Consider the following 25,403-nt stretch of genomic DNA (forward strand, 5'->3'; position numbering starts at 1 on the left):
TGCACAGAATCCTGGCCCACCGCCTTGACCACTCACCCACAGCCACACCTGCACATCTTTTGGAATGAATCAAAAAACAGCATGTTCTTATCCAATCAGAATAACTATTCAGAAGAGGAGTGAGAGGGTCATTTTTGAGTTTTAGTTGAACACAAAGAAATCTCACTTTTCTATATAAAAGAATTCAAATTGTGCAAGTAGCAGCAACCTCAAACTTGAGTCAGGCATAGATGAAAGAACTCAGTGCCTTAGGTTGTTAAGACTCACAGATACAATTATCCTTAGGTGACACCCCATATCTACATGTTCAGATGTTCACGCAAGATAAAAAGCTGACGGGTTAGTGGGGGAGGAGTCCAGAACCCTACCGAGTCCCTTACAAACCGGGAGGAACCATCTGTGTCTGTGGGCGGGGGTGCCAGGTGTGCTCTGTTCGGAGGCCCGAACAACCGGGGTTCAAAAGCAGCGCAGCCTGGAGACCCTGCACTCAAGGGGTGTCTTTGCCAGGGTAGGACTGAAGCTGCGGGTGCGGGGTCGGTTCCCTTCGCACGATTGCATCCCCCCCTCTGCAGTGTGCTTGGGTCCTTCAATTTCCGGGAGCGTCTTCCTTCAGGCCAGGGTGAGGAGGTAACGCTGGCTGCGGTCTGCATTAAGAGGTGGGATGCAGGCAAGGGTCCAAAACATGGACAAGGGGGTGAGGGTGGTATCAGGCCCCAAAGTGGGGCTGCGAATCGCGAAGTCCGAACGTCTCTGGGCCGGCCGCCCCCTCAGGCCTATGCGGTGTGTGAGCGGAGTCATTCGGGTCGGGAGGTCCTCTGGCTCCGTCGCCCACACCGCGCTTTCCCCGCTCCCCAGGCTTCTCGGGAAGGCATTTTCTGCTTCGCTCTCATGGCGGACAAGAAAATAGTGGTGGTGTTTGGAGCCACAGGTAAGCAGAGCCCCAGTCGGAGGCCCTGAAGCGCAGGACCTGTCACTGAGCCAGGGAAGCTGCCCAGCCCGCGGAAACGTCCCCAGAAGTTGGGAGGGAGGGGTGAGATAGCCGGGATCCCTGTTCCCGTTCCCGGGGGTGGGCACAGGAAGTGAGCACAGATGCCCCTTGAATCAAAACAATTACTCTGACTTTGAATAAGTAGTCATTGCACATCTTACCGAAATTAAATCTTTCTCCAATCTCTGTACCCCTCCCCACCCCATCCATCACTGTTACCGAGTTGTTTGAATATCCCATCAAATTAAAAGTATCTAAATACAACCCTGGCTGGTGTAGCTCAGTGGATTGAGCGCGGGCTGCAAACCGAAGTTTCGCAGGTTCGATTCCTAGTCAGGGTACATGCCTGGGTTGCAGGCCATCACCCCCAGCAACCACACATTGATGTTTCTTTCTCTCTCTCTTTCTCCCTCCTTTCCATCTCTAAAAAAAAATAAAAAATATCTAAATAAATATTGTTAAACGATAGTGTTTTATTTTGCCCCTCCTGTTTTTTCATTTTTTTCTATATATATTTAAAAATACCTAACAGCTTTATTGAGGTATAATTCACATACCACTTACTCATTTAAAGTATACAGTTCACTGGTTTCTAAGTGTATTTACAGAGTTTTGTGACCATCACCACAATTAAGTTTATATCTCCTCACCTCCAAAAGAAACCCCATATCTATGTGAATGAAAAAGGGTCCATATCCTAAACCTGACAAGCTCAGGAGAGGCCAGCATGGTGGCCCTTACAAACGCAAAGACCAAAAATAATCACACAGAATGGTCTGATATACAAATTCCTAACTAAAAGTGGGTCATGGTGCAGGTAGTCACAGTCCCAGGACAGCACCTTCCAAGATGTAATTTACCTCAAGTGAGCATGTCACATAGGACGAGGGGGTGGGGGTGGTATCTTTGCAGCAAAGGCCACCTACTTTTGAAATGTCAGGGTAATCTTTTCCAAACCCCTCAAGGCACAACTGCTGGCCCCAGAGCACAGCCTGTACTATCCTCTTGTTGCCTGTGTACCATCTCCATGCTTGTAAATGTTACTGTCCTGTACCCACTGATGTAAAAGAAGTAGTGTCCCTCTGGCTTTTTATACAATCCCAGAGATTTTCCCCAAGTTGCTGAATTTACCACCAGTGAATTACATTACATCTCCTTTGATTTTGACCTATAAAATAAGCTGCAGGCCCTGGCTGGATAGCTTAGTTGGTTAGAGGATCACCCCGATGTGCCAAGGTTGTAGATTTGATCCTTGGTCAGGGCACATACATAAATCAACCAGTGAATGCATAAATAAATGGAACAACAAATCTCTCAAATCAGTACATTAAAAATAAGCTGCAAAACTGCCATTCTTCAGAGCATTTTCTCAGTCCCTTGAGATTTTGCTCCCTGGTGCATATCATGTCAGTTTGGCTCAAATAAGCTTAATCAAAATTCTTTACAGGTTTAAACATTTCTTACGTGAACACCCACCAGCAGTCACTCCCCGTTTCCCTCAATTTTCCTCAGCCTTTGGCAGCCACACAAATCTTTTGGTATATAGATTTCACTCTGGACATCTGATTTGTTTCCACTTTTTGGCTATTGTCAATAATGCTGCTATTAACATTGATGTACAAGTTTTTGTGTGGACATATATTTTCAATTTTCTTGGGTATAGAGTGGAATTTCTGGATCATATGGTAACTTGATAAATTTAGCATTTTGAGGAACCACCAACCAGGCTGTTTTACACAGCAATGCGTCATTTTACATTCTTGCCTAAACTGTATGAAGGTAGTTGTAGTTCTCCAATTTGCCTTTTTCACTCCAGGACACATCATGGTTACCTATCCAAGTCATACATACAGATCTGCCACATTCTTTTTAATGACTTTGTATGGATTTATCACTTTTTTAACCAGATTCCTACCAAAGAACATTTAGGTTGTCTAGATTTTCACCATTGGAAATAGTGCTGCAGCCATTGTTCTTGTCCATATAGGGGGAGGGCAAAAGTAGGTTTACAGTTGTTTGTATGGAAAAAGACATGCAGGTTATGATTACTACAATAGCTTTATTAACTCAAAAAATGTCACAGTGGCACTGTGAACCTGCTTGTATGGAAAATAATACAATAATTAATAAGTAATACAAGAATAAACTGTGTTTCAAGTGCTCATAACTGTAAATGTACTTTTGTACTTTTGTTCCCTCCTGTATTCATGGGTGATTTTTATTTTCTTCCTTTTGATTATTTTAATTTTTGTAGTCTTCTCAATCTTTTTTTTAATATATTTTATTGATTATGCTATTACAGTTGTCCCATTTCCCCCCTTCTCTCCCCTCCACCCTGTACCCCCCCACCCACATTTCCCCCTTTAGTTAATGTCCATGTGTCATACTTATGAGTTCTTTAGTTTCTACATTTCCCATACTATTCTTGCCCTCCCCCTATCTATTTTCAACCTACATTCTATGCTACTTATTCTCTATACCTTTTCCCCCTCTCTCCTCCTCCCACCCCCCTGCTGCTAACCCTCCATGTGCCCTCCATTTCTGTGCTTCTGTTCCTGTTCTAATTGTTTACTTAGTTTCTTTTGGTTTTGCTTTAGGTGTGGTTGTTAATATTTGTGAGTTTGCTGTCCTTTTACTATACATGTCTTTTCTTTATCTTCTTTTCTTAGATAAGTCCCTTTAGCATTTCATAAAATAAGGGCTTGGTGATGATGAACTCCTTTAACTTGACCTTATCTGAGAAGCACTTTATCTGCCCTTCCATTCTAAATGAGAGCTTTGCTGGATAGAGCAATCTGGGATGTAGGTCCTTGTCTTTCATGACTTGGAATATTTCTTTCCAGCCCCTTCTTGCCTGTAAGGTCTCTTTGGAGAAATCAGCTGACAGTCTGATGGGAACTCCTTTGTAGGTGACTGTCCCCTTCTTGCTGCTTCTAGGATTCTCTCCTTTGTTTTTACCTTGGCTAATGTAATTATGATGTGCCTTGGTGTGTTTCTTCTTGGGTCCAACTTCTTTGGGGCTCTCTGAGCTTCTTGGATTTCTTGGAAGACTGTTGCCTTTGCCAGATTGGGGAAGTTCTCCTTTATTATTTGTTCAAATACGTGCTCAATCTGTTGCTTTTCCCCTTCCGGTTCTGGTACCCCTATAATTTGGATATTGGAACGTTTAAAGGTGTCTTGGATGCTCTTAATCTTTTCCTCAATTTTTTGAATTCTTATTTCATCCTGCTTTCCTGCTTGGTTGATTCTATCTTCCTTCTGGTCCACTGTATTGTTTTGAGACTCATATTCCTTCCTTTCACTATTGGCTCTCCTCCGCGTGTCTTCCTGCATCTGTTTTATGGTAATCTGCATTCTTTCATCTAAATTTCGTCCAAAATCAACCAGTTCCGTGAGCTTTCTGATCACCAGTGTTTTGAACTACGCATCTGATAGATTGGCTAATTCTTGGTCGCTCAAAAGGATGAGTCCTGGGGGACTGATCTGCTCTGTTGTAAACATGGGTTTTTTTTCCCCTGTCTCTCTTTTTTTTTCCCCGGTCTGGTTGCTCTTGTTACGGTGGGGGGCGGAGCCTTAGGTGTTCACCGGGACTGGGCACCCCAGTCGCTAGATTGTGACGTCATATGTGGGGGTGAGGCGGGAGTGGGGCGGGAGAAAACAATGGCGGTAGTTCCGTTCCCCTGGACTCAGACCTTTGTCTGGGCTTCTGGGCCGGGAGTTCTGCCCTGGTCCACAATCGCTGCCCCTCTGGGTCTGCCAGCCGCAGCTTGCGTACTCAGGGGTCACCTCTGCCTTCTTGCGCCCCCGGATGGCTTTTGCGCCGATTTCGCGCCAAACCTTCCCCCGACCTCCGCGCGCCACCGACCCGAGCCAGCCCCGCGCCCGCCAGCTCGTTTTCTCCTACCAGTCCGGATGAACGCGTCTACTTCAACTTCTTGGCTGCCCGACTTCCATTCAGATAAATCCTCTGCCGGATCTGGGTGTTATTCTGATAGTAAATTATTGTTGTAAATTATTGGTTTTCTAATCTTGGTTGTACGAGGAGGTACGGTGCGTCCACCTATTCCTCCATCTTGCCGGAAGTCCCTCAATCTTTTTTTGTTTTGTTTTGTTTTGGAAAAGGTATGGTAATATTTTATTCCTTAAGCTAAGGAGTGGGTATATGGGTATTGCTGTGTCTTTTTGTGTCTGCTAAATATTTCAATGCATTTTAAAACTTGTATAAAAGGTGTAAGTGTGATGCCTGCTGAAACATGGTGAACCTTGAAAACGCTGAATGAAAAAAGCCAGAAACAAAAAGCCACATATTGTGGGATCCCATGCGAATCAGTAGAAACAGCAGATCAGTGGTTGCCAGGCAGGAGAGAATGGGGAGTGACTATGAATGAATATGTATTTTGTTTTTGAGGAGATGAAAATATTCTAAAATTGACTGCAATGATGATTGCACAACTCTGAATACTCTATATATTTCTAAAGAGTTGATATTATGTAAGTGTATTGTTTCTCAATAAAGCTGTTATTTAAAATTGCTATAAGGCAGTTTAATGAGAATGACAGGGGAAAAGTGTCTTGGGTGTCTTGCTGTGATGGAGCATTCCCTTTGAGGTTTCACTCTTAGCAGGACTCCCAGGCATATGTTCAACACTTCAGGTCTTTTTGACTCTGCAGGTGCCCAGGGGGGCTCAGTGGCCCGTACCCTCATAGAAGATGGAACGTTCAGGGTTCGAGCTGTGACCCGGGACCCTGGGCAGAGAGCAGCAAAGGAGCTGAAGCTGCAAGGTGCAGAAATAGTGCAGGGAGACCAGAATGATGAGACCAGCATGGAACTTGCCCTCACTGGGGCTCATGCCACCTTCATTGTGACCAACTACTGGGAGAACTGCAGTCAAGAGCAGGAGGTCAAGCAGGTAAGGGCAGGCAGCAGGGTGTAGGGAGGCTGGGTCTAGTTGCAGGACATCTTAAAAGGAGTTCCCAGGTCCTTATTGATTCCTAGGGGAAATCTCTAGCTTGCCAGTAGGACCCATCCTACCCAGGGCCACTGACCACTGATCACTCTAGGCCTTTCCCTCCTCTTCTTTGTAGCCCTCTTAGATTTTGATGAGGGCAAGAGGAGACTGCTTTCTCATGCAGTGACTTTTTTTTATATTCATTTACCATACAATTCACCCTTTTAAAGTATGCAATTCATTGGTTTTTAACCTATTCATGAAATTGTACAACCTAATGTCAGAACATTTTTATCACCCCCAAAAGAAACCCTGTACCTGTTAGCATTCACTGCCCATGCCTGTCCTCTTCTCAGCCCTAGGCAATTACTAATCTCTTTTGTCATCAGATGACTTTTTATACTTTTTTTTTTTAAGATTTTATTTATTTATTTTTAGAGAGGGAAGGGAGGGAGGGAGGGAGGGGGAGGAGAGAGAGAGAGAGAGAAACATCAATGTGCGGTTGCTGGGGGTTATGACCTGCAACCCAGGAATGTACCCTAGCTGGGAATCGAACCTGGGACACTTTGGTTCCCAGTCCAAGCTCAATCCACTGAGCTATGCCAGCCAGGGCAACTTTTTATACTTTTTAAAAGTCTAACTCTGGCCCTACCTGGTGTGGCTCAGTGGATTGAGCTTCAGCTTGCAAAACAAAAGGTTGCTGGTTCAATTCCTGGTCAGTGCACATGCCTGGGTTGCGGGCCAGGTCCCCAGTTGGGGGTGTGTGAGAGGCAATCATCTGATGTTTCTCTTCCTCTCTTTCTCCCTCCCTTCCCATCTCTCTGAAAAAATTTAAAAATCTAACTCTGTCGACCCATAATTTTTATTAAAAAGTGCACACATTTTAATTGTACACTTTGATACAATTTGAAAATAAATAAGCCCATATAACTGCCTTCTGATCAAAATATATTTCTATCAATCCAGAAAGTCCCCTCTGTCCTTTATCACATGTTTTATATTTCACTTTATTCTGTTTTTCCACCCAGATTCTCCCTAGTTAGGTGGTTTTTGAGCCTAGGTGGAGGTGGGAGGGATAAGAGAGGAACCATGAGACACGGTCATCTTTTTGTCTCACTAAAGATTGAGACACTTGCACAGTGTCTGACATGGAGAAGGCATTCAGGTTTTTTTGGAATGTAGAATTTGTGCCAGAGGAAAGGCACGAGGCTGAGAATTATGCACTTTAGTCTTCAGTCCTGTGTCATTCCCAACTAGCCACAGCTATGGCTTTGGACACGTAACTTGCCTACTCTGGTCCTTGTTTTCTTCCTCTGCAAAGTAAAGGGAGATTGGATCACTGGTCTTCAAACTTGTTTTTAGTCTTGACTCATTCTTCGATTACATCTTACATGGAAGCCCATTCCATAGAAGAGACACAGACAACTTCTCTCATCTGACAGCCAGTATTAGTGCCCCACAGCTGTCGTAACATGATCACAAGCCAGCTGGCTTAAAACAACAGGAATTTATTCTCCCTCGGTTCTGGAGGCCAGAAGTCCAAAATCAAAGTGTTGGCCTTGCCTTGCTCCCTCTGAAGACTCTAAGGGAGATTCTGTTCCTCGCCTCTTTGAGCCTCTGGTGGCTGCTACTTCTCACTGTGGCCATATCATTTCAGTCTCTGCCTCTGTCTTCACATGGACTTCTCTGTGTCTTCTGTTTCATAAGGACACTTGTCATTGGGTTAAATGGGTAATCCTGCATAATTTCATTTCAGGTTCCTTAAATTAATTATACCTGCAGAGACTTTTTCTGAATGAGGTCACATTCACAGGTTCTGGGGGTTAGGATGTGGACATATCCTTTTGGAGGCCACTGTCCAATCCCCTACATGACCTTGTACAGCAGGTAGTATTGTGGTCCCCATTTAACTGACGAGTGTGGTACAGAACCAGGACTGGAACCTGGTTCCAAATGGCCTGTGTGCCTAACTGCTGAGCTGTAGCACCTCCCTTGTGAAATCCTGGGGTCTCCAAGGAAGATGACTTAGCAGCAGATTGCACATAGGTGAGCTAGAGTCAAGCATATCAGAAAGTAGTAACAACCTAGATGATCAAGAGAAGATGGGAAGGTTCTGTGGGCAGTATGGGTTTATAATCGCACATTAAAGGGCGTGTTACTGTATGTGAGCATCATTCTGGAAGAGCGGCCTTATCTGAGGGATAAGTGGTGTTGGGCTCTTACTATCAGGCACAGTGGCAACTCAGGTTGGAGAACTGGGCTGTGATTGGGGACACATCCTCCCTCCTAGCTTTGTGGTTTCTGCTTTCCTGCCCCCCAGGGAAAGCTGCTGGCCAATTTGGCCAAGCGCCTGGGCCTTCGCTATGTGGTCTACAGCGGCCTGGAGAATATCAAGAAGCTGACGGCAGGGAGACTGGCAGCAGGCCACTTTGATGGAAAAGGGGAAGTGGAGGAATATTTCCGGGACATCGGTGTTCCCATGATCAGTGTGCGGTTGCCCTGCTATTTTGAGAACCTCCTCTCCTACTTCCTGCCCCAGAAAGCCCCAGATGGAAAGAGCTACTTGCTGAGTGAGTACCCTTCCTCCTTGAGCATCTGCTCTCATTGTGTGGAGCTGTGAGTGTCACAGAAAGCTATGGGCTTGTCCTCAGATGATTCTGGATATGAGTACTGGCTCTCACATTAGGCCTGTGACAGAGCAAGGCATAAAACCTGGCTGGGCCTCTGCTTCCTGCTTTGTGAAACGAGCATGACACTGACTTGCTCGGGGCGATGAGAAAATCGACTGAGATGTGGTGATAACAATCTGGTGGAAAGCTTTACAGAGATGAGTGCAGTTATTACTTTTCCTTCAAAAAGAAGAGGATTTGGAAGATGAGACCCAGTTGTAGATGTCACAAAGTGGAAAGCACTTTCTTCTCAATGCCCATTTGCAAATCTCTAAATGGCTGGTGCACTGGACCCTGGCTTGGAGGGAACCTCATACAATTCAGTCTTGCTAGTCAGCCAGTGGATTAGAGCAGGACACTCAGGAGGCCTGAGTGCCCTCAGTGAGCACCCGCCCCTGCACCCCGTGCTGTGCACAAACACTGGCTTACCATCACTCAAGCTCTGCTCACTGGTGAGCAGTTGGGTCCTGGTGTTGGCAATGGGTATTGCCCTTTATATTTTGCAAAGCTGTAGTTAGAGACACCCCTTATGTTCTGTCTCTGAGTTGGACCTCCACCCCCACAAGGTCCCTGGGTGATCTGAATGGGTAGCTGTGGTGGCCCCTTTTTAAAATGGCACAGCCCAAGCACACTGGGCACCACATCTAGACACTGCTGTCCCTCTCCATCTACAAAACCACAACTTGGAAGGTAGTCATTCATTAATTCAACAGACATGAATGAGCACCTGTCACACACTGCTCTGGGCCAGGTCCTGGCCTCAGCTAGTCAAACATTTCTGTCAGTAGAGTTGGTGTTTAGAATAGCTACCCACAGATTTCCACATCAGAAATTCAGGATTTGGCCTGTTACACCCAGGCCAGTATCTTGGGAGCAGTGGGGCCTGAGGGTACCAGCCAGCTCCCAGGGGACCTTTAGGAGCCCTTCTTTTCTTGTCCCTTGTCCCTGATCTCAGCCCTGAGAAAGGTGGGCAGGTCCAGGGTTCTTCTCCATAGTCTAAGAATGGAGTGACCTGAGCTTGGAGTGTTTAAACAGCATGCCAAGGGGGCAGAGCTTGGCTTGAATCCCATTTCCCAGCTGAGTTCCACTGTTGCTTCTGCTCTGACATAGACAGCAGGAGTTGTCTGTCGTATCAGGTGCCGATCTGTGCAGATGTCCAATTGGTTGTCTGTTAGGAACACCAGTTTCTACCCCTCAGCAAAGGGCTCGCTGTCCGCTCTAGGACATGTCACATGCTAACATGTCTCCCTCTCCCCTCCCAGGCTTGCCCATGGGTGACATACCCATGGATGGTATGTCCGTCGCTGACCTGGGCCCTGTGGTGCTCAGCCTGCTGAAGATGCCAGAAAAATACATTGGCCAGAACCTTGGGCTCAGTACCTGCAGGCACACAGCTGAGGAGTACGCTGACCTGCTCTCCAAGCACACTGGAAAGGCAGTGTATGATGCCAAGGTGGGCCCCTCAGCCCCTACTGGTCATTTCAAACCCCAAGGAGGGCTCTGTGGGTATTAAGAAAGGGAATTTAGAACAAGGTAAATCTGAATTCATCACAACTGTGAGCATTCACGTTGTGCTGTTCTTGGGAGCCAAGTGTGATTGCTGAGTGAAGTTTCTGGCTTAGGTGGTTGACTAAGTTGGAAAGTTGCCAGGAAGAGGGACCAGGAGTGCAAATGCAAGGCTGCTGGGCTCCTCTGGGATGTGACTTGAGGGAAGAGAAGGGGGAGGAGGCCAGAGAGAGAGCCCCCCCACACACACACTTGGCCTGGATGGGTGGGCAGAAGGCACGCAGTCCCTTCCCCTCCCCGCTGATCCTCAGTCTTCCAGTCCAGACCCCTGGGTTTCAGGGTTCTTGTCTTTCCAATTATGAAAGTAAGACCTTTTCATTAAAGAAAATGTGGAAAACTCCTGGGTGTTAAAAGACAAACTATCCACAGTGCCCCCAGACCCAAACAGTAATGATGAGGGGTTTGAGGCTGGACAGAACTCCAGGCTCAATCGTTCTGTAACACCCAGCAGTGCGTGACCTGGGGCACAGCCCCTCACGCCTCTGCTTCAGTTTCCTTATCCATGAAAGGGGTGTGTGAATAGTGCCCCTGCTCTGGTAGTGAGGATTGAATGGAACAGAAATGAGGCTTCTGTAGTGCAATGGTGTGCTCTAGAAAACAGGCACTATGAGGCCAGGTGTTACTATCTAAGCAATGAAAAGCCTGAGGCAGTTCGTGGAGGATTTGAGGAGCTGAGCTCAATTTGATCAAGTACAAATTGATCAAATACAGTGCGTTTCAGGTGGACTTGGCAAGGACCTTGGTAAAGACCGAGGTGTCCCCGGCCCCCACCACCTAAGTAGAGCACTGAGATGTCGATGGATCCTCACAGACACCCCTCTGCTTCCAGACGACCCCTGAGGAGTATGAGAAGCTTGACTTCCCTGGGGCTCAGGACCTGGCCAACATGTTCCGTTTCTATGCCTTAAAACCCAACCGGGACATTGAACTGACGCTGAGGCTCAATCCCAAGGCCAAGACGCTGGATCAGTGGCTGGAGCAGCACAAAAGGGACTTTTCCAGGTTGTAGTGACCCTGTCCACTTTTTGACACCATCTAGGGGGAGGGGAGGTGCAGCCGCAGTGATCCATTCTTGTTACAAAAAAATTATTTTTAAAATAAAGGCCATTGTTCTCAGATGGTTTCCAAAAGAAAAGGGCTTTGTTTCTGGGACTTGGGCTGGGGTGGCAGCTGCTGGGCACTGATTCCAACAAGACACATAGTTGTGGGGGGTCCAGTGCCCTCCCTCTGCAGTGAGGGGGTATGAGGGCAGAACAGGCATTTGGTAACAACACACAGGACTTTAGATGCAGTTTTAAGGTTTAGTCAAACAGGTGTGAAACAGCATTGTGACCACATCCTGTGGCTCTGTGACCAGTGGCTCTGACCACCCTGTTCCACATTTGAAATTCACTCAAAGCATGAACAGAGTCCAGGACACAGAGGACTCCCCCCGCCAGCCAGGAGCCATACATTTTGCCACCCCTGCACATACACCCTTCAGCTCCCGAAAGCTACTGAGGTCAATGGCAGAGGGTGTATTCTTTCTTCAAATTGAAGGTGGTAAGACTGAGCCCTCACCCCTCTCCTGGGCAGGGCCTGCCCTGGGGTGCAGCCTCAAGATTGTGTGATCTGCAAAACAGGCTGGAAAAAAAACCACACAACACAGGTCACCAAATTGAACACTGCTGAGAAAAGGTGACACTGCTTGCAGCAAAGGCTAGGAGTAAAACCACGAAGTACCAACCTTGCCTTGTTGGTAGCGTCCACTTAGCATTTGGATGGTGGCATGGTTCAACCTTCCATCTGCTCACTGGAGAGAAAAGGAACCCTGACCCAGAGAACTCAGGTGACTCACTCAAAGTTCAAAGGCCTGAGGTTCCATGGCAGGCTTATGTTCTACGGATTTGTGTAACCTCCATCTCGGCCCTTTTCACTACCCTTGGCACCCACAGACTTATGGAAGATAAAATTCATTCTATCTGTTAATTTAAAAAGCATTTATTTGCCCTGGCTGGTGTAGCTCTGTGGATTGAGCGTAGGCCTGTGAATCAAAGGGTCATGGTTCAATTCCCAGTCAGGGCACATGCCTGGGTTGTGGGCCAGGTCCACAGTAAAGGACGTGTGAGGGGCAACCACACATTGGTTTTTCTCTTCCTCTCTTCCTCCTTCCCTTCCCCTCTTTCTAAAATAAATAAGTAAATAAATAAATAAATAATAATAATAATAATAAAATAAATAAAATACACCTATTTGACAAGTTACCAGTGTGCTAGGTTGGAAATAGCGGTAACCAAAAAAGTTATGCTCCCTGCCTTGAGATTAGTAAGAGAGCCAGATATAAATATGCAATGAGTAATTACAGATTGACAGAGAGGCAGAGAACAGAGGGTAACAATTGGAGACTACTTTAATGGGCATTCGGACAGCCTCTGAGGTCTAAGGAGAGGACAGTGAGCAGAATGGGAGGGCAAAGACCCTAACAGCTTGGGATTCCAAGACATCTGGGCCAGCAAGAAAACATGAGAGCTTATTTATGTCCAGCCCTGCGTGATGCCCAAGTCCTCCAGGCACCAGAGTGGAAAACTCACCTGTCTGGGGCTGATTCATTGTGCTAAGAACCTGGAGTGGGAACCGCCAATACAGAGCCTGGAAAAAGACGCTGTGCCCAGGTCCAGAGTGAACCCGAAGTGAACTTGAGTGAGCTGACATTGGGCTTCGAGCAATACTCACCCACAAATGGCAGGACCTAGGCGCACCACTGAGTCCCTCTGGTCTGTTTGCTCATCTGGTGCTGCCTGGCTGGGCTGTTGTGAGGGCACCGTTGAGCTCATTTGTGCAAAGGAATGCCAGACACCCCCAGTCACCTCCCCCTCCTGTCTAACACATGTGACTAAGCCCTGTTAGCAGGTAGTGCCCTTCAGACTCCTGTTCCTCCAACAGGTGGCATCTACCAGCCCCCATCCAAGGTGTGGCCAAAGCAGCCAAATAAGGTGTGAACAGACCATGTCCCAAAACCAGTGAAATGAAAACTGCACAACAATTCAGGATGCTCCCATGTGCTATGAACTATCCACACCATACAAAACTCAGATTGTAGGGAGTGAAAACTACTCTGTGTGATACTATAGTGGTAGATTAATATCCTTATATTTGTCCACACTCACAGACTATATAACACCAAGAGTGAATTCAAACATAAACCATGGACTCAGGTGATTATAACCTATCAATGTAGGTTCAACAGTTATAAGAAATATACCACTGTTGATAATGTGGGGGAGGGTGGGGGTATATGGGAAATCTCTGTACCTTCCTCTCTCAATTTTGCTGTGGATCTAAAAACTGTTCTTAAAAAATGGTCTATTAAAAAACAAATCCTATATTTTAAAGCATTGGATCTGTAATAGACATTTGTGTTCACTTGATTACCTACTTTATCTCTTGGAAATAACCAAATGTGGTTAGAAAGGAAGACCCTTTGCCCACCCTGAATGTTGAAATCAGATGCCCTGTCGGACCCAGGGTGGTCCTGCCCCAACTTTAAATCACTACAATAAGAAAGCACGTGGGGCCCTGGCTGGTGCAGCTCAGAGGATTGAGTACTGGCCTGTGAACCAAATGGTTGCTGGATTCCCAGTCAAGGCACATGCCTGGGTTGCACACCAGGTCCTAGTAGAGGGCACATGAGGGGCAACCACACATTGATGTTTCTTTCCCTCTCTCCCCTTCTCTAAGAATAAATATATATATATATATATATATTCTTTTTTTATTTAAAGAAAGCAAACACATGGGGGTCATGCCACACAGAGCACCCCGTGGAAGGGACTACTCCCAGTGCCATCATGCCACCCTGCTGGCTGAGGCACTCCCAACACAACTCCTAATCAGGTGCCCCGCCATGTGTACCTGGTCTTTTGAAATCTGGTCCCTGAAATACATCAGTAGGCTGCCATCATTTATTTTTTTATTTTCTTAAAATTTACTATTTTTAGCCCTGGCTGGCGTAGCTCAGTGGACTGAGTGCGGGCTGGGAACCAAAGTGTCCCAGGTTCGACTCCCAGCCAGGGTACATTCCTGGGTTGCAGGCCATAACCCCCAGCAACCGCACATTGATGTGTCTCTGTGTCTGTCTCTGTCTCTCTCTCTCCCCTCCACTCCCTGAAAATAAATAAAATCTTTAAAAAAAATTTACTATTTTAGTAATTTTTAAATGTACAGTTCAGTGGCATTAAGTACATTCATTGTTGTACAACCATCACCACCATCCATCTCCAGGATTCTGCCATCATTCCATATTGAAACTCTGTACCCATGAAACCCTAACTCCCAACCCTTCTCTTTCTAGCTCCTGGCCACCACCCTTCTATTTTCTGTGTCTATGAGCTCGACTCTCCAATCACCTCATATAAATAGCTGCCAACATCTTAAAATGAGACATTCATAGAAATATTATTGATAATAACAGAACAGTGGAAAAAACCCTGAATGTCTATAGGATGAATGAGAAAAAAAATGTGATCTATTCATATAGTGGAGTATTATTCAGCCATAAAAAGAAATGAAGTACTAAATTTATGCTATAACATGAATACACCTTGAAACATACTAAATGAAACCAGAAAAGAACCACAAAAGCTCACATATTGTATGACACCATTTAGATGAAATACAGGGAACAGGCAAATTTATAAGACAGGAAGTAGATTTGTTGTTATCAGAGACTGAAGGACTTGGGAGAAAATGGAGAGTAACTGCTAAAGGATATGGAACCTCTTGAGGTGATGAAAATGTTCTAGAATTGACTGTGGTGATGGTTGTATAACCTTAAATTTAAATCCACAAATCTGTACACTTTAAAGGCGAGTTGAATAGTTTGTAAATTATCTCTCAATAAATCTGTTACCTCAAAAATGGGGTAACTAGCCCTGGCTGGTATAGCTCAGTGGATTGAGCACGGGCTACAAACCCAAGGGTCACTGGTTCAATTCCCACACAGGGCACATGCCTGGGTTGTGGGCCAGGTCTCCAGTGGGGGACCACATGAGAGGAAAACACACACTGATGTTTCTTTCCCTCTCATTCTCCCCCCCCAAAAAAAAATTAATAAATAAAAATTTTTAAAAACATGAGGTAACTAAAATCTCCACACAAAAATCTGGATGCCCAGCTTCTCTTGGAAAGTACCAGAAGATCTAGCAGTACTGGGTTTGAATTCCTGTGTGGCCCCCTGCCCTGCCTTGGGTAGAGCTGAACAGTGGCTGTTCCCTTTAAACAGGGCAGCCGCAGTCTCCACCACTCCCTTCTGTCTCCCGGGGACTGAAGTTGTAGGTCAGGACCCACTTTGTTTCTTTGCATTAAGTTTCTGACTGGCCCATGTATGATCCTTCACAAGCATCATGACAAATAAGCAGAACTTCAGTTAAATGATATAAAGTCAGGTTTAACAGTGTTTATTAACAAGAATGCTACATGCCTTCTGCAAAAGCCAGGGCTCAGTATTCAGTGTTGGGCTCCACTGTTACAGAACAGAGTAAATGGCAGGGATAGTCCCTGAACATAGGAGCAGCCGAGAGGCTTGTGGGACTGGAAAAATTCTTGTACATTGAGAGGAGTTTTAATGACAGGGAAGGAATGTTGCATTCAAGTCCACCAGAATCCAAAGGCCCGAAGAGGAGTAAGAGGATGCCTCAGGTGGGAAAACAAATCAGAACAGAAACCTGCAGGTGGGAATGGACACAAAGTCCAGTCCCCAAGTCCCTCTCATCCCTCCGTGACCATGCCTTCCCTCATTCATCCCCTTGGCATTTCAGCAAATGCTCAACACCCATCTACCATCCCCCTCCTCTCAATCCTCAAAGGCTCGGGACCTAGAGATACTTTTCTGTATTTTTTAAATATCTCATCTCCCACTTCAGCCCCAACTCAAGCTGCAAGTTATCTGGAGACAAATGCCTCAGAAGTCAGCTGTGGGAATAAGCCCACTCCAAGCCTTGAGTGAGACTGGTTGCTAGATTTGCACTGCCATCTTCCTGCATCTGCAGAAAGGACCCTCAGTACAGCAATAATGGTATTTATTGCTGGCAAGAAAATCCACCTTCCTATTTCAAAGTGTTCCTCTAGACTTCTGCTTCAAAAGACATGACGTGAATGGGAGCTGACTTCTCCAGAAGAAAACCAAGCTGCCATCCAATGCCCCACCTAGCTTCCTGTTGCTGTACCTGGGTCTAGGCTTGTCAAGGGGCCCATGCTGAGAGTCCACAGCAGGCACTCAATAAAAGTTGGCTGAATGAAGGACAAGTATCTGCAACTGGCAGGAGGTCACTGCTGAGCTCCTTTCTTGCCTATCAGGTCTTTCCCATCCTCTTAACCCAACCCAGCAAGTGTACTCACACCTCAAGCTGCTCAGCTCAGAACCTGGGGGTTGGTCTGAGAGATGTGCTCGGGGTCCATTCCAGTGGTGCCAGCATTGCGGCTTTTATGGGACAGTCTCTGCAGGGAGCCCAGACTAGTCGAAGTACAATGAGCAAAAATTTTAACACACAAAATATATTAATATTCCTTTAACAATAATTGAGGGAAAAAATAAATCTAGTAAGGGAAACAGTGATGTAGGAGGGAGGCCACACTGTACATCTCTCATGGCACAGGCTCCAAAAAAAGGAAGCTGCCCACAAAATTCTAGCACATTCATTCAGATCAGCCCGTTGTTACATGGGAAGCTCCCTTCTCTAGGAGTTAGGTTTAAAAGGCTCAGCCCTTGTGTGAGTATGCTCTCAGACAGCCATGACTCCGGATGAGGCCAGCCACCTCTGCAGCCAGCTCCAGGGAGACCAGAAGAAACTCGGGGTAGCCTGACCTACATGTAAACACCATATAAGCCCCTGCTAAGCCACCTATAGAAAGCTGCTTGAACTCTTCCAAAGAAGACGTAACCACAATGTAGGTTTTAAATATCTCTTTGCAGTTGATAATCTTTTACATGGATACAGAATCATTTTACATTCATAGATCAGACACTAATAGATGCTTTATTTTAGTAAATTATGAAGGAAAACAAAAAGAAAACTATTCAGAAATGTTCTCCATTAGCCTCTTACCAATGGGAGGGTCTGGAAACACATGGAATCTATACATCCTAAAGGCTGAGGTTGGGGAAACTGTTTTGCTCTGGCCAGATGGTAAAGAGCCTTCAACTGCTTACACTGTATTTTCCTTTTCTGAACAAATGTTTATACAGGAAAAGACGATGATTCTTAGCATTAAATCATTTAAACACATTTCTAGAAATAGGTGTCAACAGTGTAGTTAGTGATGAGAACCAAGCTGTGGCTGGCAGTGGGGGTAGGCTCTAGCACAAGGAAGCCGTCAGCCAGGCTGTGGCCAGGGAGGCCCGTGGTCCAATAGACAGGCAGAGTCCCACCCAGGCCTGGCTTCAAACACCAGAGCTCCACAGCCACGGACAAGAGGCCACCCGGGTGGGGTGGGAGGGAGGACTGATAAAGATCACGGCCCCCATGTTTTAGCTGCTTGGTACCCTTGGGAATTAAACTCCAAGAAAAGCAAAGGGTGCCTCTACTGAGGGGTGGGTGATGCTGGTGGGGCTTATAGGCCCCAAGTTCCTGGAAAAGACAACATGTCAGAAAAGACTCATTCCAGAACCTCCCAGAGGTTTAATGAGAGGGAAATTAATCACTTCACAACTTGGTGCAGTTTCAGGCTTCATTTTTAAGCTGTAAGCATGGCCTTTAATTCTTTACTAAGATTTCCACCACAGTTCATTCCAAATTAAAGTTTTGGCTCTAATTTCAAGAAGTGTCCAGATGTCTTACTCTGAGCCAGAAGAGGCCAAGTTACCTACCCATGGACAAGAAACCTACCAGCCCTTAGGCATGCCACACCTTACTGCCCAGGAGCTGTCCACCATGACCATTCTGTGGAAAGGTGTGTTGTCACATGATTTTGCTGTTGCCAAGGTGGTCCAGAGGGCCTCTGCAGGCAGGGCTCGATACTGCTGTTCTGGAATCTTCCAGTCTCCAAGGTGCCCTGGCCACGAGGAGGGGCTGCGGCTCCTGGCCTAGTTTCCAGTGGACCGTTTTCCTGAGCCAAGACACAAGTGGTTACAGTTTACTGGCATTACAAGGCACATCCCTTGCAATGGGTGAGCTTCTATCATCCCTGGGAAGGAGCTATGCCAGAAGCCCCAGCCACCAGGGAACTGCACAAGTGAAATCGGTCCCAAGAACCCACAATGACCAAGTACAACTCCTGACAGGCCCCCAGAGGTTACACAGTTCTACACCCCAGGTAGGACAGGCGCTATAAAACAGGTAGTTTTGAGATGGAGAGATCTGAGTTCGTCTGGCTCCCCTGTGACTGTGGGTAACCTGGTTCCCACCACTATGGGATGCCGTGCCTCTGAGAGCTGGTAGAGGGAGGGCTGAGAGGCAGCTCCCAGTGCAGCCTCTCCCTGAGGTCTGGTTCAGCCCTGGACTGCCATTGACTGCCATGTTACCTAATGTAGGTGTCTCCAGGGGCCAAAAGGCTTGGCTCCAAGAGGAGCCAGATACACCATGCCTCAGACTGGTACCCCTTCCAGCGCCGGGGGTGGGGAATATGAAATTGGTTAAAGTAAAGGAAAATGGGGATTAGTTCACATAAGGAAACAAAGGGGAGAAACCTCAAGGGTTTTCCTACCTCACCTGGGTATCAGGAGGTAAACATTTTCTTAAGTTTGGAAAGGAATCCCTCCTTGTCCTCCCCATCCTCAGGCCTAGCCTTGCCTCCTGTGGAGCTATCCATGGTGCTGCCACCTGGGCACAAACAGCAGAAAAAACTGGGGTCAAGGGCGCACACCTTCAGGTGTCCCATCCCAGGCCACACCTACCCCCTCCTGGCCACCCAAAAACTCTATACTCAGGGACCACCTGGCCAACCTGGGAGCTGCCACCAAGCACCACCCTGAGAGGAGAGGTAGCAGCTCCCAGGTGGCCAAGGCTGCCTCGCCTTTTCAGATGACTGAAGCAAAGAGGTCACTCAGTACTTCAGTGTATCCCAACTGCTCTCCGAGTCACTGAGCTATGTGAGAAGGAAATAAGAAACAGAGACAGACAAGTACTAGCTGTCTCCATCTTAACAACTGTAACAAAAATATAGCCCACTGTCAGATGACTTCCAGGCTGGGCCACAAAGCTTCTACATTAGCTCATTCAATCCTTAGGATAACCTTACAGGTACATTTCAGAGGAAAAAAGAACAACAACAACAAAAAAATGGAGGCACAGAGAGGTTACCGTATTTTTCAGACCATAAGACGCAACCCCACCCCCCGATTTGGAAGGAATAATGGTTGTTAATGCTGCTGTTGAGTTCTGTTTATATTTACTTTGGTGAAATATTATATTATTTATGTTACTAAATATTTTACCACATTTTTTACTTTAAAATGTTTTTCCTATTTTCCTCTAAAACCTAGGTGCATCTTATGGTCCAAAAAATATGGTATGTGCTTTGGTTAAGGTCACAAAGTAAGTCGGAGGGAGAACTAAGTTCAAACCCAAGCAGTTGGACTCCAAAGCTTAGACGCTTAACCACCATGCCACTGGCTCTAAAAGGTGAACATCAACACCAAGCTTCATGCTCTGTACATGTGCACATCTCTGGGATACTCAGGGAAGGACTCACTGCCTCTTGGAATCCCAGAACATGTGCACTTATCTGTAACGACAACAGCAAAGAACGCTGTACGGCACTGGGCAAAATCTCTCCATCTCGGGGCATCTAACCCTAAATGCTGCAGAAAAGAGGGGGTGCTCCTTGTTTCTTTAGGGCCCAGGCTGAGACTAATGAGAGCAACTCTGCTGTACAAATGCATTGTTTTAAAGATCTACCAACTACTAGACAGGGAGGGCAAACTTTTGTAATGAGTTAGACTACAGACCTGTACTCAACATGTTAGAACTATGCCAAGCACAGTGCATAGCAGAGGAAAAAATGGTCATAGTCCCCAAGATCACAGACTATGACACCTTCCTCAATGAGAGGCCCAGGGCAACCAGGCCCCTAGCAAAAGTGGGACAAGGTTGTCCTAGGTCTAGCCCCCTAGGCAGTCCTCTGGACTGGCAGGCTCTCACAGATCTGAAATGTCCTGAGAGACAGTGGTGGCCCTGGACAAGGACAGACTGACAGAGGTCTAAAGCAACCACCAAAGATGAGGCAGCTGAGTGGGTCCTGGTTCCCAGGGCTTCCCAATGGAGGCCCTGGGCACTGTATAATGGGCAGAGCAAGCCCCTGTGAGAGATGCCCACTGCCACATGTGCCTCCCTCAGTCCTTCATGCACTCTTTTCTTATGTAAAGACTTCAGTAACAAAAAGAATTCTCCTAACACAAAGGGATCCACAAACCAGAAATTTCCCATCACTCCCAGGCCTCCTAGAACAAGGGAGAGCAAGAGTATTGAATTTCGTTATGCCTTGGGTAAGGAGATGGCAAACCGTCATGTGTTTGATTGTGTCAGTGTATGAAAGTTTGCATGTGTCACACTAGAGTCACCACTGATAGAAATTTTAACATGTGTCATACCAAATACTTTACCCACATAACCTCATTTAATCATGTAGATACCTATGAAGCAGGTGCTATTATCCCCAATTTACAGATGAAGAAACTGAGGCTCAGAGGGGTACAGTAATTTGCCTAAGGCTTCACTGCTAATAATGGCAGAGCGGGGTTGTGAATCTTCTGACATCAGAACCCAAGCTGTTAACTACTAGTCACAACAGGGTACAAAAACACTCAGTGACTGCTGACTTCCCCCTGCAACTCTGCTGTCCTTATCACCTGAGGAGGGGTACCGAGTAGCTGTGTTCCATGGTCATGCAGATATTTGAGCCACGGTGGCCAATCTGGGAGAGTCAGAACAAGCACCCTCTCAGCTGGTTAATAATTCACAACAACAACAACAACAACAACAACACACCAGCAAAACACACATACCCAGAAATTCTCATTTTATACTAGCAGGAACGCAGTCTTACTTCCCTCCCTTTCTACTTTTTAATCTGGCTAAAAGGGGTATGGGAGCCTTCAGGAATATTTACTGTCCAGGACATCAAGTGAATATAAGCACTGAACTTAAAATTCTAAACCAAACAATAAACTGTGAGCCTCTGCACACAGATAACAAAGTCTATAAACACACGGCTCTTCTCTCTCTTTCTCAGAGTCCTGATTTTTCTGAGGACTAGCCTGGGGCAGGAGGAGCAACATGTCCTTACAGGATGTCCTGGGCACTCAGGCACCTTCGGGTATAAATTTAAGATACAAATACAAAGTGCTATACTTCCAAAGCTGTTTTCAATAAAGCTGGTACACGATCTTTGCATTTCAGAATAACAGAAAACGCCCTATGGTGGAAGTCCACCCCAGACAAATAGGCATTTCTAGTCTGCACTTTCAGAAGGTGGGGCTGCTCAGCCCACCACAGTCAGAGGTCAAACCCAAGGCCAAAGGACTCCTCTATCAGACCACAAGTGGCTTTCCTGAGAAGAATTATGTTTTTCTGTCTCCCTGAGAGTGTTTCCTTGCTGGTGGTTAGGGAAATATATTCAAACCAACTCAGCCAACATTTACCATGAATAAGCCTTAGGCCAGGTGCCGTGCAAGGTCCTGGGGACCCAAAGAAGAAACACTGTAGTCACTACAGGCAGGGATTCCAAGTCAAAACTACCTGATGGCTGTTCACAAGATGATGCCAGGGGAAGAATAACCAGATAATATTCATTCCATGAATCTGTACTACCTTTCAGGATCAAACTCCTAGTGTTACAAGACAGGTCTAACATTTATTTGAGGGTTCAATGCTTGTCCTGTCTTCCCCCATTACACTGTTGTTGGATGAGGGCAAAGAACCTCTCTCTCTGGGTATCACTTCTTAGCACACAATAAAAGCTAAATGAGTATCTGTTCAAAGAAAGAGAGGCTAACAGTACTCCAGGATCTGACTCCTGAGGACTGGACCCACCCCATAGGTGGAAGTGCAGGACTACACGCACAGCCTGACTCCCTGAGCCATCTAACACACACAAGTTGAGCCAGCAGAGCAAGTCTCCTTCTACTAACAAGTCTTTCCCTCATCTTCCTCTTGCCTCCTCCTTGTATAAAGGGGGTCTATTAGCCATATCAGAGAAGAGAAACAGCAGGTGAAATTCCCAAATAATGAACTCAGGAACAGGTTTCTACAGCTACAGCTACAGGTAAATATACATATGTGTGTTGTCACAAGAACTGATGATGACCCAGAAACAATGAGCCACACTATGTCCCTAACTCAAAAAGCCACACAGTAGTCTCAGACTGCCCCAATTCCCTGTGTCTTTTTGCTGAAGTGCTAAGAGTCCCTAAGCACACTATAGTCTTTGTGGTACATGCTGGGAAAGAAGCTAGGATCAGCCATTAAGGTTTTCAGCAGCTGCATTAGGGAACATAAATAAAGGATACTAAACCCACCAAAGATTTGAGATCAATTTCCTGCTAAGTAAGTGTATCTATTCCAAATGCCTTCCAGGTACTCTTTCCATAATAAAAGCAAAGACACTCAGAAATGGATTTGTATCTACAATGACTCTCTCTTGGGTCTCTATTGACTCTCTAATGCACGTGTACTTAGAGACTATTGAAAAAAAGTACACACTTTATGCCAAACATCACTAATAGCTGAATGCAACTGCTTCCAGTATGACTTTAGTTAATATGCTTTTAAGATTTTATTTACTTTTGGAGAGAGGGGAAGGGATGGAGACAGAGAGGGAGAGAAATATCATTATGTGAGAGAGAAATAGTTGCCTCTCACATGCCCTCAACTGGGGACCTAGCCTGCAACCCAAGCATGTGCCCTGACTGGAAACTGAATCAGAAACCTTTTGGTTCATGTGCTGGTGCTCAATCCATTGAGCCACACCAGCCAGGGCTAGTTAATATGCTTTGCTAAATGCTTGAAATAAAAGAGATGGGGGCTCTACTTAAATAATTGGACCCGTTGTTAGTATAAAGTTGTCTGGAAATGGGAATTATATGTCCTGTCATTATTATCCTATAGGGATTACAAAAGTAATTCTCTTCACAGTATAATGGAAGGTTTAACTATAACCAGGAAGCAGACAGACACTGCATTCCTTGAAGCCAATTCTAAGATTCTTAAATGTCATTTAATGCCCTAGCCAGGTAGCTCAGCTGGTTGGAGTGTTGTCCTGATACACCAAGATTGCAGGTTTAATCCTTAGTCAAGGCACATATGAGAATCAACCAATGAACTGTATAAATAAGTGGAACAACAAATTGATGTTTTGGACTTCTGGCCAAGATGGAGGGGTAGGTAGATACACTTTGCCTCCTCATATAACCAAAAGAACAATAAAGAATTTTAAAACAAAAAATAACCAGAACTGCCAGAAAATCGAACTGTATAGAAGTCCAACAACCAAGGAGTTAAAGAAGAAACAACCATTCAGACTGGTAGGAGGGGAGGAGATGGGCAGCCGGGGTGGAAAGGATGTGTGGCAAGGTGGCAGCTGGTGGACCAGGTAGTCCCATATCTGCATTCAGATAAACCAGAGGGAACAACTGGGGAGTGAGACAACCACGCAACCCAGGGGTCCAGTGTGGGGAGCTGCAGCAGCAGGAGAAACTCCCAGCCCTATTGGAGAGACCCACTGGGTCCTACATGTACACAAAACCACCCAACCAGGAATCAGCACCAGAAGGGCCCAATTTGCTTGTGATTAGTGGGGGAAGTGAATGAAAACTGGCCAAAGCTGAGCAAGCAGCGTTATTTCTTCTCAGACCCCTCCCCCACATACAGCAGTACAATGCAGTGAAGTGGGGGTGCCCCGACCTGGTGAATACCTAAGGCTCTGCCCCTTACAATGTAATAAGCATGCCAAGACAAAAAAAAATACTGCCCAAATGAAAGAACAGATCAAAGCGCCAAAAATAGAATTAAGTGATGAAGAGATAGCCAACCTATCAGATGCAGAGTTCAAAACACTAGTAATCAGGATACTCAGTGAAATGGTTGAGTTTGGTTGCAAAATAAAGAAAGAAGTGAAAGTTATGAAAAGTGAAATTAAGAAAAACATATAGGGAACCAAAAGTAAAGGGAAGGAAACCGGGACTCAAATCAATGATTTGCAGCAGAAGGAAAAAATAAACAGTCAACCAGAACAGAATAAAGAAACAAGAATTCAAAAAAATGAGGAGAGGCTTAGGAACATCCGAGACAACTTTAAATGTTCCAACATCCCAATCATAGGGGTGCCAGAAGAGGAAGAGGAAGAGCAAGAAATTGAGAACTTACTTGAAAACATAATGAAGGAGAACTCCCCTAATATGGCAAAGGAAATAGACTTCCAGGAAGTCTAGGAAGCTCAGAGTCCCAAAGAAGTTGGACCCAGGGAAGCACACACCAGGACACATCATAATTACATTACCCAAGGTTAAGGATAAAGAGAGAATCTTAAAAACAGTAAAAGGACACAATCACCTACAAAGGAGTTCCCATAAGACTATTCTGAACATAAGAGTTCTCAGCTGATTTCTCAAAAAAAAAACAAAACACAAAAAACAACAAAAAAAAACTTGCAGGCAAGAAGGGGCTGGAAAGAAGTATTCAAAGTCATGAAAGGCAAGGACCCACATCCAAGATTGCTCTACTCCAGTAAAGCCCTAGAAAGGAAGGACAGTAAAGTGCTTCCCAGACAAGGTAAAGCTAAAGAAGTTCATCATCACCAAGCCCTTACTATATGAAATGTTAAAGGGATTTATCTAAGAAAAAAAGATAATAAAAAATATGAACAGTAAATGAACAGTAGAATGACAACAAATTCTCAACTATCAACAAATGAACCTAAAAAACAAAAACAAACTAAGCAAACAACTAGAACAGGAACAGAATCACGGAAAAGGAGATCACATGGAGGGTTATCAGCAGGGAGGGAGAGAGGAGAGAATGGGGGAAAAGGTACAGGGAATAAGAAGCATACTTGGTAAGTAGAAAATAGACAGGGGGTGGTTAAGAATAGTATAGGAAATGGAGAAGCCAAAGAACTTATATGTACAACCCATGGACATGAACTAAGTGGGAGGGGGAATGCTGGTGGGAGTGGGGTTGCAGGGTGGAGGGGAATAAAGGGAAGGAAAAAATGGGACATCTGTAATAGTATAATCAGTAAAACTGATTATACTATTTTTAA

At 45.6% G+C, this 25,403-nt stretch overlaps 2 protein-coding genes across 7 annotated transcripts in view; one reads left to right on the forward strand and one right to left on the reverse strand.

The window, feature by feature from the left end:
• The first annotated feature begins 439 nt into the window (after window positions 1-439).
• On the forward strand, window positions 440-11,799 carry NMRAL1 (NmrA like redox sensor 1). 4 transcript variants are annotated; one of them, XM_036021005.1, is made up of 6 exons: window positions 440-508; window positions 856-928; window positions 5,660-5,898; window positions 8,258-8,507; window positions 9,869-10,059; window positions 11,002-11,799. In XM_036021005.1, exons 2-6 carry the CDS (start codon window positions 889-891, stop codon window positions 11,179-11,181), a joined length of 900 nt encoding a protein of 299 aa, XP_035876898.1. In that variant the 5' UTR covers window positions 440-508; window positions 856-888; the 3' UTR covers window positions 11,182-11,799. The 4 variants fall into 4 exon arrangements, with proteins under 4 accessions (XP_035876898.1, XP_028370042.1, XP_035876896.1 ...); XM_028514241.2 differs by lacking the exon at window positions 440-508 and adding an exon at window positions 548-619; XM_036021003.1 differs by lacking the exon at window positions 440-508 and adding an exon at window positions 564-642.
• Window positions 11,800-17,097: 5,298 nt separating this feature from the next.
• The window catches only part of DNAJA3 (DnaJ heat shock protein family (Hsp40) member A3), a 31,729-nt gene continuing 23,423 nt past the window's right edge, over window positions 17,098-25,403 (reverse strand). Inside the window, exons 11-12 of one of the 3 annotated variants that reach the window (XM_028511585.2) lie at window positions 18,857-18,967; window positions 17,098-18,254 (exon numbers count right to left, since the gene is read on the reverse strand). In XM_028511585.2, the coding sequence (XP_028367386.1) occupies window positions 18,864-18,967 (104 nt within the window). In that variant the 3' untranslated portion in view covers window positions 17,098-18,254; window positions 18,857-18,863. Of the gene's footprint in view, window positions 18,255-18,851; window positions 18,968-25,403 lie in introns of all 3 variants that reach the window. The other 2 variants (XM_036021006.1, XM_028511591.2) reach the window with 2 other exon arrangements.

Source organism: Phyllostomus discolor, chromosome 3 (genome assembly GCF_004126475.2).
Source record: "Phyllostomus discolor isolate MPI-MPIP mPhyDis1 chromosome 3, mPhyDis1.pri.v3, whole genome shotgun sequence".
Classification (NCBI taxonomy): Eukaryota; Metazoa; Chordata; class Mammalia; order Chiroptera; family Phyllostomidae; genus Phyllostomus; species Phyllostomus discolor.

Excerpts from the sequence above, each read along its gene's own strand:
- NMRAL1 (XM_036021005.1), top strand. The coding sequence starts at position 889 with ATGGCGGACAAGAAAATAGTGGTGGTGTTTGGAGCCACAG. Across the intron at positions 5,899-8,257 it reads AAGAGCAGGAGGTCAAGCAG|GGAAAGCTGCTGGCCAATTT; the intron begins GTAAGGGCAGGC and ends CCTGCCCCCCAG. Across the intron at positions 10,060-11,001 it reads AGGCAGTGTATGATGCCAAG|ACGACCCCTGAGGAGTATGA; the intron begins GTGGGCCCCTCA and ends CTCTGCTTCCAG.